The 20,000-nt window shown below is 35.9% G+C and overlaps 2 protein-coding genes across 3 annotated transcripts in view; one reads left to right on the forward strand and one right to left on the reverse strand.

Annotated features, from left to right (window-relative positions):
• Positions 1-5,501: 5,501 nt before the first annotated feature.
• LOC106870027 (vesicle-trafficking protein SEC22a) lies at positions 5,502-15,245 on the reverse strand. 2 transcript variants are annotated; one of them, XM_089365684.1, is made up of 7 exons: positions 15,098-15,245; positions 11,413-11,672; positions 10,590-10,753; positions 9,801-9,986; positions 8,189-8,313; positions 7,497-7,565; positions 5,502-6,626 (listed from the first exon to the last, which is right to left on the reverse strand). In XM_089365684.1, the coding sequence occupies exons 2-7, from the start codon at positions 11,604-11,606 to the stop codon at positions 6,423-6,425; spliced, it is 942 nt and encodes a 313-aa protein (XP_089221810.1). In that variant the 5' UTR covers positions 11,607-11,672; positions 15,098-15,245; the 3' UTR covers positions 5,502-6,422. The 2 variants fall into 2 exon arrangements, with proteins under 2 accessions (XP_089221810.1, XP_089221809.1); XM_089365683.1 differs by lacking the exon at positions 15,098-15,245 and having other exon boundaries at positions 11,413-11,718.
• A 76-nt stretch (positions 15,246-15,321) lies between these two features.
• The window catches only part of LOC106871988 (cilia- and flagella-associated protein 221), a 103,168-nt gene continuing 98,489 nt past the window's right edge, over positions 15,322-20,000 (forward strand). Inside the window, exon 1 of the mRNA XM_089365986.1 lies at positions 15,322-16,445. Within this exon, the coding sequence (XP_089222112.1) occupies positions 16,325-16,445 (121 nt within the window). The 5' untranslated portion in view covers positions 15,322-16,324. The remainder of the gene's footprint in view (positions 16,446-20,000) is intronic.

Consider the following 20,000-nt stretch of genomic DNA (forward strand, 5'->3'; position numbering starts at 1 on the left):
CTACGTTAAGGGTACACATGTCTGTGGAGTACTCAGCCACTTGCATGTTAATTTCACGAGCAGGCTGTTCTGTTGATCGTCTCAACTGGAACCCTCGACGTCGTAAGCAATGGAGTGCCAACAACAACATCATCTTATAAAGAAAGAAAAGAAACAGGAGTCCTTGATATATTGTGTGAACGAAAAAAAAAGATGGACTGGTCATGGCTGCAATGCCTTTCATTACAAGAAACTCAGTATAAGCTGAACTGCAGCTAAACCACAATAACCATATCACCAAGCCAGCAAGAGAGCCTATATGTGGCTATTTGGCCTGCTAAAAATAGCTGTCAAATCTTCATTAAGTATTTCTGTAGTGTTTTAAAAAAAAGAAAAGATTGATGTTTGAAAGAAATTTTTTAAATGATGAGAAAGAACACCTTTGATTATGATTATAGGTCTGCTTGATCAAATAGATTGTGTAAAGTTCAATAGTTTCGTGTAATTAAGAAGTTCATTTTTCAAACATGTACTTACACAATCTGTTTAAAATACTATGTGTATGGGTTACAAAAATCTTCAACTATTCAAAGAGCATCTAAAAACAGTTTTAAAACACTGCAAAACTGCAGTAACACAATGCATATGTACACACACACATATATAAATGTATGTGCATATTACATATATCTATATATATAATGTATGTGCATTATGCAACCCCCCCCCCATATATATATATATATATATATATATATATATGTATACACACGCACACACAAACATGCTTATGTAAATTTGTATTTATTCTAATTTTGATATAGACACTCATTTTGTTTTTCTTTTTTTTTTTTTTCTGTTTCCTATATTTTATCAGATAATAATCCATACAAAACTTTGGTAAGTCATCCAACATCTAAAAATAATTTTTATAGTGAATTCACGTTTTAGTTTTGTTTTTTATTCTTACCTTTCTTGTTTTTCATTTGTTTTTTTTTTGTTTTTTTACATTAAATATATTTTCTTTTATTTCCTTCCCTTCTTCATCTTATACACTCCACAGAAAATAGATTCCACTTAGATGCTTCTTCCAATATATGCAACAGAGTAACAGATGCTTCCACTAATGCAAAAAAACTGACTTATCAAGTTTGTCCCCTTCTAACATTACATAAATAAATTTATTACTGCTGTCACTATTTCACCATTTCACAATTTTTGCAAGTGTGACATTTCTTCAGCACAACACCATCTGCACTTTATGATTAGTCTTAGATTTATTATTAGTCTTACGAACTTTTGCCCAAGGCCATTCATATTTTCAGGTGTTATTTCTAGATAGGACCATTCATCTTTGTAAAGATATCAGGATTTTCACAAGTGTGACATACATTTAGTGTACCATTGTTATACTGTACCTGCTCTAGATTTATCTTTGGTCTTAGAAAATTCCACGTGGGGCCATTCATATTTTCAGAAGCTATATCTCATGTGAACCATTTGTGTTTGCTAAGGAATCATCCAGTTAGAAAACATTCCAGTTCGAGACATTCTTGTTTGCAGGGAAACTTCAAGACAACATGAGTCATATTTGCAGGAAGCCTTTGAGATAGAATCATTCCGATTTAAGAATCATTCATCTTTGCAGGACACTTTCAATATTTAACCATTCATGTTTGCGAGAAAACTTTCAATTTTCTAGATCTTTGCTTAGCCTAAGCTCCTAGGTCTCCTATCTTTTACACAAGATATGTATGGTAAGTAGCTTCCTTCCCAACCACATGGTTCCGGGTTCAGTCCCACTGCATGTAACATTGTGCAAGCATCTTCTACTACCACCTTGGGCTGACCAAAGCCTTGTGAGTGGATTTGGCAGACGGAAACTGAAAAAAGCCTGTCGTGTGTATGTATATATATATATATATATATATATATATATATATGTATGTATTTGTGTGTCTGTTTTTGTCCCCCCCACCATCGCTTGACAACTGATGCTGGTGTGTTTACATCCGTAACTTAGAAGTTCGGCAGAAGGGACTAATAGAATAAGTACTAGGCTTACAAAGCTTAAGCCCTGGGGTGGATTTGTTCGACTAAAGGCGGTGCTCCAGCATGGCCACTGTCAAATGATTAAAACAGGTAAAAGAATATGCATTAATATACATACATATATAACATTTATTATACATATATATATTTTTTTCAGCCTGACTGAGAACAAAACACCACCTGGAGGTTTTACCATTGAATAACATTAAATATTGCGTGAACATCCCTAAATCCAGTTTGAATCAATATTCCAAGAAATCTTCATCATCCGAGCACTTATTTTTGTTATCTTTCTTTATTTTATCCCCTCCCCCCCACCACCACCGCCAATAACAACAACAACAACCACAACAACAGCCATGGACTTGACTTTTGGAGTAATGTAAATAAGTATTCATTTACCTGAAATAACGAACGTTTAAACTTTATTACACATGTACACATACACACACATATACACATAAATATGCATTAGCTCATGCTAGAAGCATGGTGTCCCGCATCGAAGATGGCATTTAATTTAAAGATTGTTAATTAAACAGTTAAATGCTGTTCTAATTGTGGGACATCTGTTGCATACGTCCAGAAGCATACATATATGTGTGTGTGCATATGTCTACCTCTCTCTCCCTCTCTCTATATATATGTGTATATATATATATATATATATATATATATATATATATATATATATATATATGTATACACACACACACACACATATACATATATATATATACATATATATACATATATAAATGCATAGATATATATCTATGTGTATATATATATATGTGTGTGTGTGTATTTATGTATATATATATATATGTATGTATAGATATATATGTGTGTATATATGTGTATGTGTGTATGCATGCACATAAAGGCTTGTATAAATATGTACATATACACTCATGTGGCTTGCCTATAACCACATGCTTGTGATTATTTTCAAACACATGTATATAATCTTGAATTGTTTTGGTGAAAAAAAAAAATCTGTTATAAAGTTTAAATTTAAGCTCATTTATATTAATTTTATTTAAGAACTTAAATTATATTTTAATTTCCAGCTCGCATAAGAATATCCGAATTAGTTATTTTACCAAATTCTTGATGATAACAAATGACAGTTATGAAAACGTCAGTGTTTTTCATTGGAAATATAGCAACCAAAGACTTAAAGACCAGCTTTTATGCAGGTTTATTAACCTTCGTAGATATTCCCTTTAAGATGGTCTATGTGTCTTCTGAAAATGGTCTGGCTTAGTTGATTGAAATAGAACTGTTGTGGACTGAATGAGAAAGTAAAATTACCAATTAAGCTAACAAGAATTATTAATATTACTTATATTAATTAGGGTAGGAAGCTGGCAGAATCCATACTGCACAGGGCTAAATGCTCAGCAGCATTTCAATAATCTTTACATTCTGAGTTCAAATCCTACCAAGGTCGACTTTTCCTTTCATCCTTTCAGGGTTGATAAAATAAGTACCAGTTGAACACTGGGGTCGATGTAATCGACTTACCCCCCCCCCCCCCTCCCTTGAAATTACTGGCCTTGTGCCAAAATTCGAAACCATTATTATGGAAATGGAGGAGGTGAAGGTTTTTGATTTTTAGTTTGGATTTTGTAATTCTACATACCATTGGTCGGTTGAACTCTTTATTCTTCTGATTCTGTAATCTTCTCAAGATATCTGTCAGAAAATACAAATATTGTCACTGTGTTTATTATTATTATTATTATTATTACAATTATTATTAATACCCTACAAAGTTTAAATGCAATTAAAACAGCAAATTAATATATGTTATTTGCCAGGAATGTTAGGTTCAGTCATTCAGTTTTTGGTAAAACTAGAAATAATAATAATAATAATAATAATAATAAGGTTACTTGTTGTAGCCTGATGTTAGGAATTTTTTCCAACAGTCTAGTCTGTTGTGTGTAAATGATATAATAATAATAATAATAATAATGATATATATTGAAAATTCCTTTGTAAAAAAATAAAATAATTATAATAAAACAAAAAAAAAAGTTGTTCACTTATTTGTTACTTTCGATATTTGTTGTTGTTTAACCCCGAGTTAACCTTGCTTGAGCAGACCCTCAGTGGCTGATATGTGCATCGCTGATCACAGGCAGGAGTAGTGGGGGAGCACCATAGCCATGTGTTAAGAAGAATTCTTTGGGGTTTGAATAATTCACCTCTGGAAACATGGGTGTTTCCTTAAACAACTCTTATTCAGGGACCTTTTGAACAGGATGGGCTACTTGACCTGAAGAAAATTCATGCACTGTTTATCGTCATATGAGATCACCATGTCACACGCGTATGGTTGTGATGCTATCAGGCCTGGTGTACTCCTATTAGACTGGTTGTCATGTTGCGTATACTGGGCTTTGTATATTTGTACCCCAGCATCACTTTGATGGCATGTGCAGCTCTCTCTCACTCAATAATAATAATTATAAAGATAGTTTTAATTTTAGCACAAGGCCAGCAATTTTAGGGGAAGGTTTAAGTCGATTACATCGACCCCGGTGCTCAACCAGTGTTTATTTTATCGTCCGTGAAAGAATAAAGAGCAAAGTTGACCTGGGTGGAATTTGAACTCAGAATGTGAGGAACCAGAAGGAATGTCACAAAGTGTTTTTTATCTGATGCGCCAACGGTTATGCCAGGTCACTAATAATAATAATTGATTTAATTGTATACAGTGCTCAGCTGCCCTACAATTAGTCAGAAAAAGGTAAGAGGGGTCAGAAAGTCTAGAAAAAGAAGAAAGCCAGGAGTGCATGCGCTGGTACTCAAAGAAAGGCAGAATAGCGAACAGTAAAGGAGCCATTCGGAAGAGAAAAAAAAGTGCGTAAGAACGTCAGGAATAATTTTAGGGGGTTTCAGGAAGCATGGAAATAACAGAGGTAATGCGCATGTGCGGGTGAGAAACAGATCAAATAAAACCCGAGCTATAGCTCGGACTTCATACTAAGGGAGATAACTAATGTTAAAGTTATTTCCCTTGACAAATGTCATTGTGAAACGATCTTCCGATGTAATATTTATGCATAAAAAGTAGTTTCTAAATTTTTAGTCTGGAATAATTGACTAACATATGAACACAATGTTCTTCTGAGGCAAAAAAATAAATAAGGAAGATGCAACGAGTTCGAGAAAATTAAAATCGTATAATAATTTAAATCATTACGGCTTTTATTGGTTATACAGTTGAAACGGGACATTTCACCACGGCCTACGTTTAATCCAGCACTTTGGCGAGACTGCCCCCCATCCCCAGCACAGAGACTACATTTAATCTAGCATTTTGGCAAGACTGCCCAACCCTCAACGGGCTTTTTTTTTGAAGGAAGAAGAAGCAAAAAGTTAAAATATTCAAAAAGCCATTCGTAGGTCATGCTAAGGTTTTCTCCAAAATAAAAAGTCAAAAACAAGTTAGCAAATTCTGTTGACAGAGAATATATTGAGTTTATTTCAAAGACAGGAAGGTTTCTTTTGGAGTGACGATACCACAGCTGTATGAGAGATGAAATGGTAGGGAACAAAAAAAAAAAAAAAATTGGAGAGGAGAAAATTGGAAGTAGCAGATTTAGATGAAGTGGGGTCCCAGCAAAAAAACATTGAAAGAAAGAGGTCGCAAACTTGGTCAGGTGGACATCTCTTTAACCACATTGCTGGTGGCTGCCACACACGCACAAACGTTTGTATATGTGCTCATGATAACATGATAATATAGGCACTGAGTTAGAACGGACAATGAAAGTTTTTCGAAAAGTAATTTGGTGTCTCATTCGATAAAAGTGAGTCTTTGTTATGTGACGATGTTTGTCTTTGATTCAAAATGATTTATTTTTTTTGTTTTTGTAATGAGAGATGAGCTGAAAAGTTGAATAAAAATATATTTCACACATGCACACACACACACACATATATATATGTATGTATACAGACAATTATACATGTTTACATATACATATATACACATATATGTTACATACATGTGCATATATATATTTACACACACACATTTTTAAATATACATTTTTACACACACACTATACATATATATATGTATATATATATACATACATACACAGTCAACTCAATATATATATATATATATATATATATACACACAGTCAACTCAATATGTGTGAATATATATATATGTTTACATATATGTGTACGTGCATGAGAATATATATCATTGGCATCATGTTTCATCCTTTAACATCCATGTCCCAAATGATGATATATATATTCACATGCACACACACACACACAAATATATATGCAACTATGTATATATAATTTAAACATGTACATATATAATGTGTACAATCTATATTGCATGCCAACACATTCTACAGCATGTATTGTTTCTGTTTCTCTTCAAGCCTCCGTGTACAGATAATAAATGTTGTGAACGAAGCTACAGCCACATAGAATAATATAGCAACAATACTGTTCTTGTACTCCCAGACGTATAGTTGACATAAACAAATACTGGCAAGAGTTGCTCCAGCCAAGGCAGTCTTCTTCTTTACTGGAACTAACATTAGGTAAATCTGGAAAAAAAATTTAAAAAATGAATACAATGAAAAATGTAAAATTAGATATGTATATAGTATATATGTATGTACATGTATGAAGATCTATTTAACAAAATTTGAACAAGAGATTTGGAGGAATGTAGGTTTTATAACCAATTTCACAAAGGTTCACAAACGATTAATATGTGCACAGCCAGTGACACGACACACGTCAAGTCAGTAGTCTGGCTTCTGCTAGACATACAGGTCTTGCATAATATTCTCCAGCACCTCAGTGATTCTCTATTTGAGTTCCTCCTAAGCTTGTAGGAAGAAGTCGCTTATAGACCAGTCCTTTCACAAAGCCTTATAGAAAAAAAACACGAGGTCAAGTCAGGTGAACGTGGTGACCTTCCAACAGCACATTGTCATTATTACTGGCATGTCTGATCCAAACTTAGTTTTTTTTTACAAATTTTGTTAAAATTTCAGATCATTTGAGTGAGGACTGGATATGTTATTAGACACTGAAATGATGTCAATTTTGGTGGGGGGACACCCTGTATATTAGGTGAAGGCATGGCTGTGGTTTAAAAGTTCACTCTTCAGCACTTTTGGGCAAGAGTCTTCCACCAGCACTAGTGAAATCATCAAGTAACGAAGACCATGTGTGTATGTGTGTTAGAGTTGTTGCTGACATCATAAGACTTATATAATCTTTTGAAAGAACAAGAAATAATTCTTTTCTTTTAGGACATACACACACACACACACACAGAACGGTTATTTTCAGTTTCCGTCTACCAGATCCACTCACACAACTTTGGTGAACCCAGGGGGTTATAGTAGACAAAATGTCACTGTGTGGAAGTGAAGCAGGCCAATAAAAGACAAAATTCTAATTACCTGGAAACCTGTTAAAACAAAAGATATAAAAAATGCAGCTGCGTATTGTGTGAAATCTTCATCATAGACCTAAAAATGGTAAAAAAAACAAACAAAAAAAAACAATAGATTTATTGGAGGAGTACAAATAATTTAGAAAACAGTTTTAGTGTTGAAATTATAATTTACAAGAAAACAAAAAAAAAAGAAATAAAAGAAATTAAGAGAGGAATCTTTTATTTTTGTATCTATACACACAGGCATGGCTGTGTGGTAAGAATTTTGCTTCCCAACTACATGGTTCCAGGTTCGGTCCCACTATGTGGTACCTAAGGTAAGTGTCTTCTTCTATAGCTTCGGGCTGACCAAAATCTTGGTAGACAGAAACTGAAAGAAGCCTGGTGTATATATTATGTGTGTGTGTGTATGTCTTTATGTTTGTCCACCACCACCACTTGATAACCAGTGTTGGTTTGTTTACGTCACTGTAAACTTAGTGGTTTGGCAAAACTGACTGATAGAATAAGTACCAGGCTTAGAAGAATATTCCTTTAAGCCTGGTACTTATTCTATCACGAAGAGCATATCAGTGGCTCATTTGTAACTGAAGCCTATGTTTTAATGATTCCCAGCATAGGATCAGTAACAGGTGGGCTGTTCTCATGATGGTTTTACATGTTTGATGGTTAACAATAAAGACAAGTGCTACTTACATCTACAACTCCTGTACCAAGCACATTAAATCCATGGAGTAGATGCAGGGCACTGCACAGAGCTGACATAAAGAGAGCGGAACAACCGGAAACACCCAAGGGAATGTAACGCCCACCAATTCCAGCTGGAAATAGAACAATAATATATCATTAATAACACAGAGTTGCTGAGACGATTGGGAGTCTATATATTTAATGATAAATTTGTAAAGGAATATATATGCTTAGTATTATTGTATGCAAATGCTCAGATGTGTTTTCATCATCATCATCAACAATTAACAGCTTTAGTTGGCTAGAGGCTACAGTAGAAGACACTTGCCCAAGGTGCCACGCTGTAGGTCTGAACTTGGAACCATGTGGTTTGGAAGCAGCTTCTTACCACACTGCCATGCCTACACCTATAATCACACCTACACATTCATCACCATATTTATGTCATCTTTTCCATGCTTGCACGCACTGGATTGGTCGGTTCCATTCCAACACACTGCTTCACCATTTGTTGCATTCCATCTGTTCTGAAAGGTCAAAAACCTTGAGATCAGTCTCTGCCAGTTCTCCCCATGTCTTACTTCGTCTTCCTCTTTCACAATTCCTTCCACTTGACTGTCTTGTTATTTCTTTACTGACTTATCATCACCATATTAGTACAGACGTTACATGTCTGTACAAAGGCAGGCATCTCTCTTGCACACTGTAACCGGTTCTTCTCCCAGTTTATCTCTCATTTCATTTGTACAATATCACTCATGCATCCTGAATTCTAACATCACACGCCCAGTGGACCATGCTCGCTCAATTTCTTTTCAACCCTTACACTGTCCACACCTCACTGCCATACAGCACTACACTTCATACATTGTACTCTTTCCTTGGAGAAAGAATCCTCTTGTTGCCAGCAGAGATAACAGCTCCTTCAAATTTTTTTCACCCTGTCATCATTCTGGCTGGTCTCCTACTGTGCCCACCTCCACTAAAGCTTAAGTCGCTCAGGTAGCAGATGCTATTAACTACCTCTATGAAGTCTTCTAAGCATTAAAAAGAATTTCATTTATTTGGGCATCTTTTACTGTAGTTCTTGGCTGACCAGTACCTTGTGGGTGAGTCTGATTCACTAAAAGATGCCTGTGTACACACACAAACACACACATGAGGACTTATAAGACTTGTGGGATGCCAGAAATGGCTAGGCACGATAACAGAGCTCACAGTGAAGATATCATTGAAGATATCAAGCGTTCGTAAGATACCATAAATATGCAAGTACTAAATTCCAATTTAAACCATAAATCCGTACAAATTTCCACGAATATTTTAAGGATATTTTATGAAAAGAGAAATAGAAAAGTAAAAATTTCCCCAAACTATGGCCTTCGGAACTGTCTACAAAATATATGAAAATTTAATCCGTTCACATTATCAAGGGGCAAAAAACTCCTACAAATCGTGGTGATATTACTTCCAATAACGATATGGTCGTTCACTTGATGTCATGACATGAGACGAGAGACTGTTAATGATGATTATTTATATATATATATATATATATATATATATATATATATACACACACACACACACACACACATATATATGTAAGGCTACTCACCTGAAACATAGCGAGAAAGGACTGCACCATTTTTTTTATCATTAATCAATTCAGGCTGAATTTGATGGGCAGAGATCTGGAATGGTGGACGTAATTTGATCTCTTGACTCAGCTCTGACAGGTTTAATCTTGTTGTTAAAGATCTGGGGTTGTTGTACTTGGATTTGATTTTCTGTAATTTGGTATCTTGAGAAAAGAAAACAAAAAAACTGATAATAATGTGGTTGAGTGGTTGGCGTTAGGAAGGGCATCCAGCTGTAGAAACTCTGCCAGATCAGATTGGAGCCTGGTGCAGCCAACTGGTTCGCCAGTCCTCAGTCAAATCGTCCAACCCATGCTAGCATGGAAAGCGGACGTTAAACGACGATGATGATGAAGGTTGTTTATAAGGCTGACCAAAGACATGTAAGTGGGCAGAAACTGAAAGATGTCCATCATGGAGGCAATGACAAATGAGACCTTTGGCAATATGCAATGGCCACGCTCAAAATAGTGTATTTTACGTGTCATGCTATATTTAGTAAAAAAAAAAAAAGTTAAAATATAAGATGGGATGGTCATGGCTGGAATGCTTTTGATTATATAAATACTCCATTAAGGCTGGATTGGTGCTCCACAACACAGATAAAGGCAAGAAGCATCTGTTAAAACATTGGACAGTGGAGAGAGTAGGTCCTGTTTGGTCAGGTATGCTCTAGGGGTTTAACAACAAAAATATGCTGAAGATGACAACTGCAATGAGGGTGACCACAATGACAATGAGAAGAACAACAATGTGTTTGCACTTACCGAAAGCTATTAATGAATATGGCCTGAGTGCAGCATCAACTTTGCTTTTGTCATAATCCAACAGAAATTCCCTCTGGACATCGTTGAGGAAGGAGAAGGCCAAGACAGAGGGATAAGAGACATCACACAATACAGAATAGGTTATATTTAAAGCTGAAATAAAACTAGAGGAAAAGAAAAGAAAGTGAGAAAATAAATGCATACCCTTTCGTTACTATATTTCTGACCAAAATACAACCCTCAGGAGTTTTAATTAAATTCTAAAATAATCATGAATTTAGACTTTGCTTACCAACCACATGGTTCCGGGTTCAGTCCCACTGCGTGGCACTTTGGGCAAGTGTCTTCTACTATAGCCTCGGGCCGACCAAAGCCTTGTGAGTGGATTTGGTAGACGGAAACTGAAAGAAGACCGTCGTATATATGTATATGTATGTGTGTCTGTTTGTCCCCCCAACATTGCTTGACAACCGATGCTGGTGTGTTTACGTCCCCGTAACTTAGCGGTTCGGCAAAAGAGACCGATAGAATAAGTACTAGGCTTACAAAGAATAAGTCCTGGGGTCGATTTGTTTGATTAAAGGCGGTGTTCCAGCATGGCCGCAGTCAAACGACTGAAACAAGTAAAAGAGTAAAAGAGAGTAAAGAGTATATTAATGTGATATTTGGAACATAATTGAAGAAAGGGTTCTTAATCAATTCTATTGCATAATTAATTAAGTCCTGGGGTCGATTTGCTTGACTAAAGGCGGTGCTCCAACATGGCCGCAGTCAAATGACTGAAACAAGTCAAAAGAGTAGAAAAGAGTAAATGCATACTTACTATATGGCAAGCGGTCCTACAATGTAGCTGCACCTATCAGCAAAATGCGTTGCTCGTTTGCAAACCAGCTTCAACTGTTGAAAGCCTTCTTGCAAGTTGATTTTAGATTGACTACTGGGCGATATGCGGTCAGTACTGGCAGAGAGAGGAAGGCCATCGCTTGTCCGGCTGATCATAGTCTGGTAGATAAACATGGTATCTGCTTTCGCCTCTGTCTTTGAGTTGCTGTAGGCAAGACTAAGTCAGCTAATGTCTCATATCAATAATAGCCAAATGGTGGTAACAAAAATGAAATGAAAAAAGTACATAAATATAATATCAAGTGTGTCTATGAATGTGTGTGTGTGTGTATATATATATATCTATAATAATAAATGCCAAAACGAGTGTCAGTGTGTCACACTTTGACCCCCTCTTTCCCTATTCAATGACACTTCTTCTATTCTTCTTGCTGGGGTGAGAGTAATAGTAGGCACAGAGAAGGTGAGGGTGGTGATAGATTGACAGTAGAGACGGTAATGGGGTGAGAGTAATAGTATGAGGTGTAGTCTATCTATCTATCTTTCTATCTATCTATAGGAGTGGCTGTGTGGTAAGTAGCTTGCTTACCAACCACATGGTTCCAGGTTCACTCCCACTGCGTGGCACCTTAAGCAAGTGCCTTCTACTAATGCCTTGGGCTGACCAAAGCCTTGTAGGTGGGTTTGGTAGTCAGAAGCTGAAAGAAGCCCGTCGTATATATATACATATATATGTATCTGTGTGTGTATATGTTTGTCCCCCCCCCCCCCAACACATCGCTTGGCAACCGATGCTGGTGTGTTTACGTTCCGGTAAACTAGCGATTTGGCAAAAGTGATCGATAGAATAAGTATTAAGCTTACAAAGAATAAGACCTGAAGTCAATTTGTTCGACTAAAGGCAGTGCTCCAGCATGGCCGCAGTCAAATGACTGAAACAAGTAAAAGAATAAAAGAATATATATATATATATTTGTAGGCAGGCGGCGAGCTGGTAGGATCGTTAGCGCGTCAGACAAAATGCTTAGAGACAGACACTTTCCTTCTCGACATTCAATAAACAAAGAAGCGGATTACCTTACATCAAGGCTGACTGACGTAGATTAAACAAGATACACAGACGGACACTAACGGGAAAAAAAACGGGAGAGGGGGGCGTGACTTGTAAGCATTTAAACTTCACACGTATTTTGACACTTGAGAAAGAAAAAAAAAAACAAGGCGTGAGAAAAGGAGGAGGAGAACAACATCAACCTGTTACCTTTCCTGTTTTTACTGAAACCAGCAGGTTCACACACACACACACATAGGGCTGGGAAAGCATGTTTTTTTTAAGCGACAAGAACATGTAGAGAAGAAGCGTAGCTCTGTATTGAGGAAAAAAATTAATCCCCTGTCAATTATAATCATACCAATTTATAATGTAGGCAACTTTTTAATTACTCCTGGAACTAGTTTAGCAACTGATTCTATCTGAGACCGCAATTACATCGTAGGAAAAATCATTTTTGTTATCTAAACACACACAAACTTACATTTAATTCACGGGATGTTAATATTTCCATCATAAAAAGACAGCGACCTCATAACAAACTCTTACAAAAGTAAACACATGTTGGCAGTTTTCGTTTGTTTTCAGATGGCGAAGATGGCCCATGCACGCTGTAATAACCCAATTACTTACTGACTGCTTCGGTCTTAAATCATTTTTGTGCATTAAAATATAATTATTTCAGAGATTCCGCCAGAGGATGATTTAAAATTTGAATGTGTGCAAGGAGTTCTTCGCCCCTGCACGCGAGCGCTCGAACCGCTAGAAATGGCAGCCAAATTGGACCTCGTCAAGTAAAAGGGGAACGACACGTCGGATAATGCATCACACACATAATAAATGGTCACAGTTGGAATGCCTTCGATGAAGGACATTCAGGGACTGAATAACAACAACTAATATTATATTGAGCCAGAGGCTGCTCAACCTGCTAGAGATAGCAGTCAAACCATCCTCAACTCACAACGTACGTTTTCTTAATAAATACTGTCTTGGACGATATAGTTCGGGTTAGCTTAGATCATAGACTTGCTCGATCTGACTTGGAGATTAAGCAACAAATGTAGGAATGGAAAAAGAAAGGACAGAGCGATGAAGAGAAAAAACGAAAGCAGAAAGCAAACTAGGTCTACACAAACAGATAAAAACATTGATATCATACAACAGAATGATAAAATACCGAGTCAAATTCTATGTTAAAGAAAAAAAAAATAATAATAGGTGTATGGGAACACGTGATAATAACAAGCAAAAATGAGTGGTATTATACAGACACATACATATATACACATACACACTTAATGTTTAGGGCTCCGATGACAGGTGTTACTCAGGCACTCAACCAGAGTGGAAACAGATGTAAGCCAATGAAGTTCAAAAGAGAAGAGTTTATTCCTTTTGCCATTTCCTTACACCACTCCCATATATATATATATATATATATATATATATATATATATATATAGTAGCTACAGAATCAGGGATGAGAAAGTTTTCATTAAATAATATTTCACTCTCACAGTAAATCATTAATTTTTTTCCCATGGTGTAATTGTAATTCCCAGGAATATGAAATTAATCGTATATAAGCAAAACTATACTCTCAGCGAAACTTCGAAGTCACAATCAAAGTATAAGAAACATCATACTCTACCCCTGTATTGAGTTCTTTAGTTAATGTTCGCTGTTTTTGTGCCCACAAAAATATTGCGCGTAAGTATGTGTGTATAGCTTAATAAAACACAAAGCCACGTGTGTGTGTATATATATATATATATATATATATATATATATATATATGTATGTGTGTCTGTATGTATGTATATTTGTTGTTTAGAAGGAAGGAAGGACAGTCGATGAAATTGATTCCTCCACTAACACGTCGTTTTATTGACTCCAGAGAGATAAACAGTAAGATTCAGCTAAGGTAGCATTTGAACGCAGGACGTAAATACCACAAAGTATTTTCGATCGTGGAAAGTAAACCAGGATTTCTATAAGAGAGATACGGTAGAGGCAACACGTTTTTTTGGAAAACTATGTCTCAATATAGGCGATGAAAAGGTATAAGACTACTTAAATGGTATTTTTCTTTCATCGACCCAAGAAAACGTGGTGTGAAAAATTGGTAAAGTGACCCCTGAGTGATGATGATTTGAACTTAGAAACAATCTCGAAAGGCTAAGTTTAATCAGTTGTGACATTGTGATGCAAAGCCGGTCGTACATTTTGAGGATGCGAAAAGAAAAAAAATATATATATAGTCGATTACATAAGTATTTGTTTGATATATATTACAACGGGAATCAGAATCAGAAAGGAAAAGTTAAAACTGACGCGTATGATAACGAAATAAAGAGAAAATACCATTAATTTACATGACAGGAATATGACAACAGTAATATGGTCATTGATATTGATATGAATAAATAAATAAATTTTACACACCATAACCGGCTTCTTTGACATTCCTAATAATAAGTTTTTGCGCTAGTTTCATCGAATAACAATAAATATTTATATGATAAGATTAATAATAATACTTTCAATATTATTATTGATCTTTCTATTAATTACATTTACTAATGGTTCGCTGATAAACAAAAGTATTTACCATAAATACATCCGTCTCTCCGGCCTTCTCTGTCGATCTCTCCCCGTCTCTCTTTCTAAACATATGTTCGTGACAAGGTTTTTTTTTTTTTTTTTTTCGGACAACGTATCAAACCGGAAGTTTTGTCGAGAATAATATCCGGTTTGCTACTTATGCTGCTCTCTTTTCCCCTTTTGTTGGTCTTATTTCACAAAAGAGTTCCCATATTAGAGGTCGCTTCCGTTTCATTCCCTGTTGCCATAGCGACCAATATGTTATTGTTGATACTGATTTTCTTTTTGATGTATTTTCTGTTGGAAAACATTGTCATATTTTCTACTTTCATCCGCTATTGCTGTTTTCACCGGCAATTTAGCCAGGTGAATAATTTTGGTAATAATAACGACGACGGCTACAACAATAACAACGATTTTGAAGACGACGATATAAACGTAATTTTTAACCAACTTTTCTAAGACTGGAAAATAAAAAAAAGAAAAGAAAAAAAGAAGCAGGGAAGGAAAGAAAGGATAAACTTGTAAAATTTTGTCTTAATATGGAGATACAGTCTCAGCTGACAGAAACTTTAAAAAGAGAAAGATAGAGAAGAGAGAGAGATTAATTATAGCAGCTTTGTATAAATACGTTATTTCTGTTGATGGATTTTATTAAATGGTGATGGTCATTACTTGAAAGGGAAAGACTATAACTAATCGGAAAAAAAAGAAAATTAAATAAAAAGCATAACTTTTTATCGGTACAGTATCGAGAAAAAAATCCTTCCAATTAATGGAATTTATAGTGGTGGTCGCTTCTTGATTAAAAAAAAAAAAGAACCCGGAAAAACAAACGATGAATTAAGAAAAGGAAAGAGAGAGAGAGAGAGAGAGAGAGAGAAAGTGTGTGTGTGTGTGTTCAACGATGTCTTATTTTTTTATTTTTATTTTTGTTTCATTGAAGCAGTTCAGAGACATTCGAAACGGTTCATCTTGATCAGAAACTTACTGAATGCGATCTTTCCAGCATGGCTAAAATAAACAAAAGATCTAAGAAATAACCAAGACACACACACACACACACACACACACATTCTCTCACAAACTCGGATACGTACATAAAAACTTTCATAAAGAAACTCGTCACTGTGGAATTTTTTTGCAATCATTTTTGAAAAAAATATATATATTTTCGTTAAATGTCATATTAATATCGTCGTTTGGTCAGTTTAGAAACTTTATAAGGTCAATTATGGCAACAGAATTGGATTGTACTGCGACGGGACAGAATGGAAGTAACTTTTTGGATACCTTCCAGTTAGTGGAATCTCTGGAAGACCGGCCACCGGTACCTAACCACCTGTTAGACACCAGTAAGTTACAAATGTCTTTCGTGTTTTGGTATTTTCAATAACCACACAGAAGAAGCGAAAGTATTTCTTTGGCAATTTCATATCTATCTATCTATCTATCTATCTATCTATCTATCTATCTATCTATCTATCTATCTATCTATCTATCTCTCTGTCTGTCTGTCTATCTATCTATCTATCTATCTATCTATCTATCTATCTATCTATGTATCTATCTCTCTATCTATCTATCTATCTATCTATCTATCTATATATATATATATCTATCTATCTATCTATGCACAGGAGTGGCTGTGTGGTAAGTAGCTTGCTTACCAGCCACATGGTTCCGGGTTCAGTCCCACATCGTGGCACCTTGGGCAAGTGTCTTCTACTATAGCATCGGGCCGACCAAAGCCTTGTGAGTGGATTTGGTAGACGGAAACTGAAAGAAGCCCGTCGTATATATGTGTGTGTGTATATATGTTTGTGTGTCTGTGATTATCTCCCAACATCACTTGACAACCGATGCTGGTGTGTTTACGTCCTCCGTAACTTAGCGGTTCGGCAAAAGAACCCGATAGAATAAGTACTAGGCTTACAAGAATAAGTCCTGGGGCCGATTTTCTCGACTAAAGGTGTTGCTCCAGCATGGCCGCAGTCAAAATGACTGAAACAAGTAAAAAAAATAAAAGGATACTTGAAAACTAACCCTGTTTTTCTAAGGGAAGCAACTCTTTACTTTATTTGTACGAGTTAACGTTACTGTCAATTTTTTTTTTTTTTTGCTCTACACAATTCATTTAGCTTTAAAATACTTTTTTAATATGTCAGTTTTCAAATTCAGTTATATATTTATTTATGACTTGGAATTTAATTCCTGCTCTGTATATGACTGAAAAATAGTTGTTTTTTTTTATCTTTCTGTTTCTCAGTTTTGCCGTATTTTTTTTTAATCTTCTATCATATTTTCTTTTTTATCTTTCTGCTTCTCAATTTTGCCAGCTTGTGTGCAGCTGCAGAATAAAATAAACTGCTTAGAAAACTTGTAATAAGGAACCCACGCAGTACCAGCTAGTTTGCGTTTATCTATCACTACATCACTTGCATGACAACAACCAAAAAAGAAATTAGTCCTTTTCCAACCCAAATTTCAAACGAATCTTTTGTCCCCCCCCCCCCCAATCTCTGCTGACTTCATATATCACTCCAAACCCACCGACTTTCTCCAACTAGGATAGTTCTGTTTGCTCATGTACACCTGTTGATTAAGCCACTACAGATCACCTGTACACAATAAAGATTGATCACCTGTACAGAATAAAGATAGATCACCTGTACATAATTAACCAAATGCCTGCTCACAAATAAGGTTATCTCAAGTGTTGTTTTGTATACATATTTGATGGCATGTCAGATACAGGTTTTTTTCCCAAAAAATTGTCCTGTATCCAAAATGTGAAGCCGAGGCTCCCATATGCTTTGATGCACTAAAATCATTGTTTCCTCAATATGTACTGCTGAAATGGGAATGCATTTAACGTACCTGTGCATCTTTTAAAACCATCAAATATGGTACTTTTTCCAAGTTTTCAACTATGATACCCATTGCAACAGAACACACCTGAGGAGAAAAGACAAAGGGGTAGATTCTTTACAGCTGATGAGAGATTGCTAGATTTGGGAATTTGATTGAATGTAACCAGGGTATGTCTTGAAGTCAGTTGAAGATGATTAATCTCAAGTAAAAAGAGATAATTAATGTCTCAAATGAGGAGATGCCATTCTCAATCTGTTGTGGTAATGTAACATTCATTTCTGATTTTGGTGCAAGGCCTACATTGTCCCCAGTACTAGGCTGGTTCTTCATTTTACTGCCCCACCACTGTTACCATCACCTAGTGGTTAGGGTGTTGCACTCACGATCACAAGATTCTAGTTTCAATTCCTGGACCAGGCATTGTGTTGTGTTCATTTCGCATTGTTACAGTGAACTCAGCTGTAAATGAAGCAACCCTGCAATTAAATGCCGTCCTGTTGTGATATTAGCTACTTGTACACCATTGAAAATGGGTAGCGAGCCCTATGGATCCTGTGACTCAAGACAATAATGATCAGGCAGGTGGTGGTGGTGATGATGATGATGAAAGGATGTGAGAGGCCAGCTCTGGCCACTTTGATTATACAACTGGTAGAATATTTGTGCGGGTCATCGCTTGTTTAAATGCTAAAGGGTTAGGGGCTGGTTCTTAAGCTCTAGTATATTGCGATGAAGCAGTTGAGTGGAAAAATGCCTCTCTGGATTGAACGACAGTTTATTTCTGGCAAAATTCTTCCAGATAACTTGTGTTTTGCATTATCATTACGATTAGAAATTCTCATTGAAAATGAAGTCAGGCTGGGAACTCAACTAAAAAAATCAGCACCTTCAAAAAATGGGAAAAAAATACCCTTCCTTAACATAGAATTAGTTCTAAAATCCTCATTAGTAACTGAATGGAGTTACATTGAATTAAGTGTAGTAGTAGTAGTAGTAGTAGTAATAGCAGTATGGTGTCATGTACTGTAGGAGTATGTTGTTGCATCCACCATTTGTTGGTGATTCTCTGCTACTCCTGGCGGATGATACCTTTGCACCACTCAGGTGTAAATCCTCCAACCCACGGGTCTGTTTGGGTAGTCTTTGCCGGTGAGGGTTTTACAAGGGTGGAGCGGAAATCCCACTTCAATCTCTTTTAGTCACCCTTTACAACACGCAAAGGAAACGGGTCCATTCTTTGAGATGCCGGTCGCCACACAGCAAAACACATGGTGGAGATTTGAATCCAATATCTAATAACGTTACTACTCAACCATCTCACTTCTACAAAAAAATTTTTTTTTTTTGGTCTGAGAGAGAGAGAGAGGGAAATTGAGAGAGAGAGAGAGAGAGAGAAGAAAGACCAACATTTAGTTAGAGTATTGGTTATATTTGCAACATTTTGGTTGTCTCAGAAGAAATCTATTTCGTATTATTATTACGATGAGAAATTCTCATTGGAAATGAAGTCATGTCAAGAACTCAACAAAAAATATCAGAAACTCTATGGAAACCCGCCCCCTCCAAAACACCCCCTTCCCTAACATACCAGGATTAGTTCTAAAATCAAATTTAGATGTGTTACATTATGATATCTATTGCTTTAGACTGCTTTTGCTAGGAAAATGACAATATTTTACAAATAAACTGCTAATGTCGTCCCAGTAGGGATGGTATGTTAATTTCTGCTTCACAGTCAGTATAAGCCTAGCAGTGACATTTTCCTATCATTTGATTGGTTGGTTTGCATTATCCCAGCAGAGATGATGTATGTTAATTTTCTATATTGCAATCTATTCAAGTTTAGTTGTGACATATTCCTGACGCTTTATTGTCTGGTTTTGCTTGATGTGTCAAAATAAGAACGTTGCCTCCCTGGAGTGAAGCAATGAAACCGTTTAGATTCTGCTGGCCATTTATGAAGAATTTATTTTGCTAGTCGTTGTGTTTGTATTTAAAGGCACCAGGCTGCAATAAGTTTTAGTACAAATGTAGAA

This window comes from Octopus bimaculoides, chromosome 18, assembly GCF_046866305.1.
Source record: "Octopus bimaculoides isolate indiv1 chromosome 18, ASM4686630v1, whole genome shotgun sequence".
Taxonomy (NCBI): Eukaryota; Metazoa; Mollusca; class Cephalopoda; order Octopoda; family Octopodidae; genus Octopus; species Octopus bimaculoides.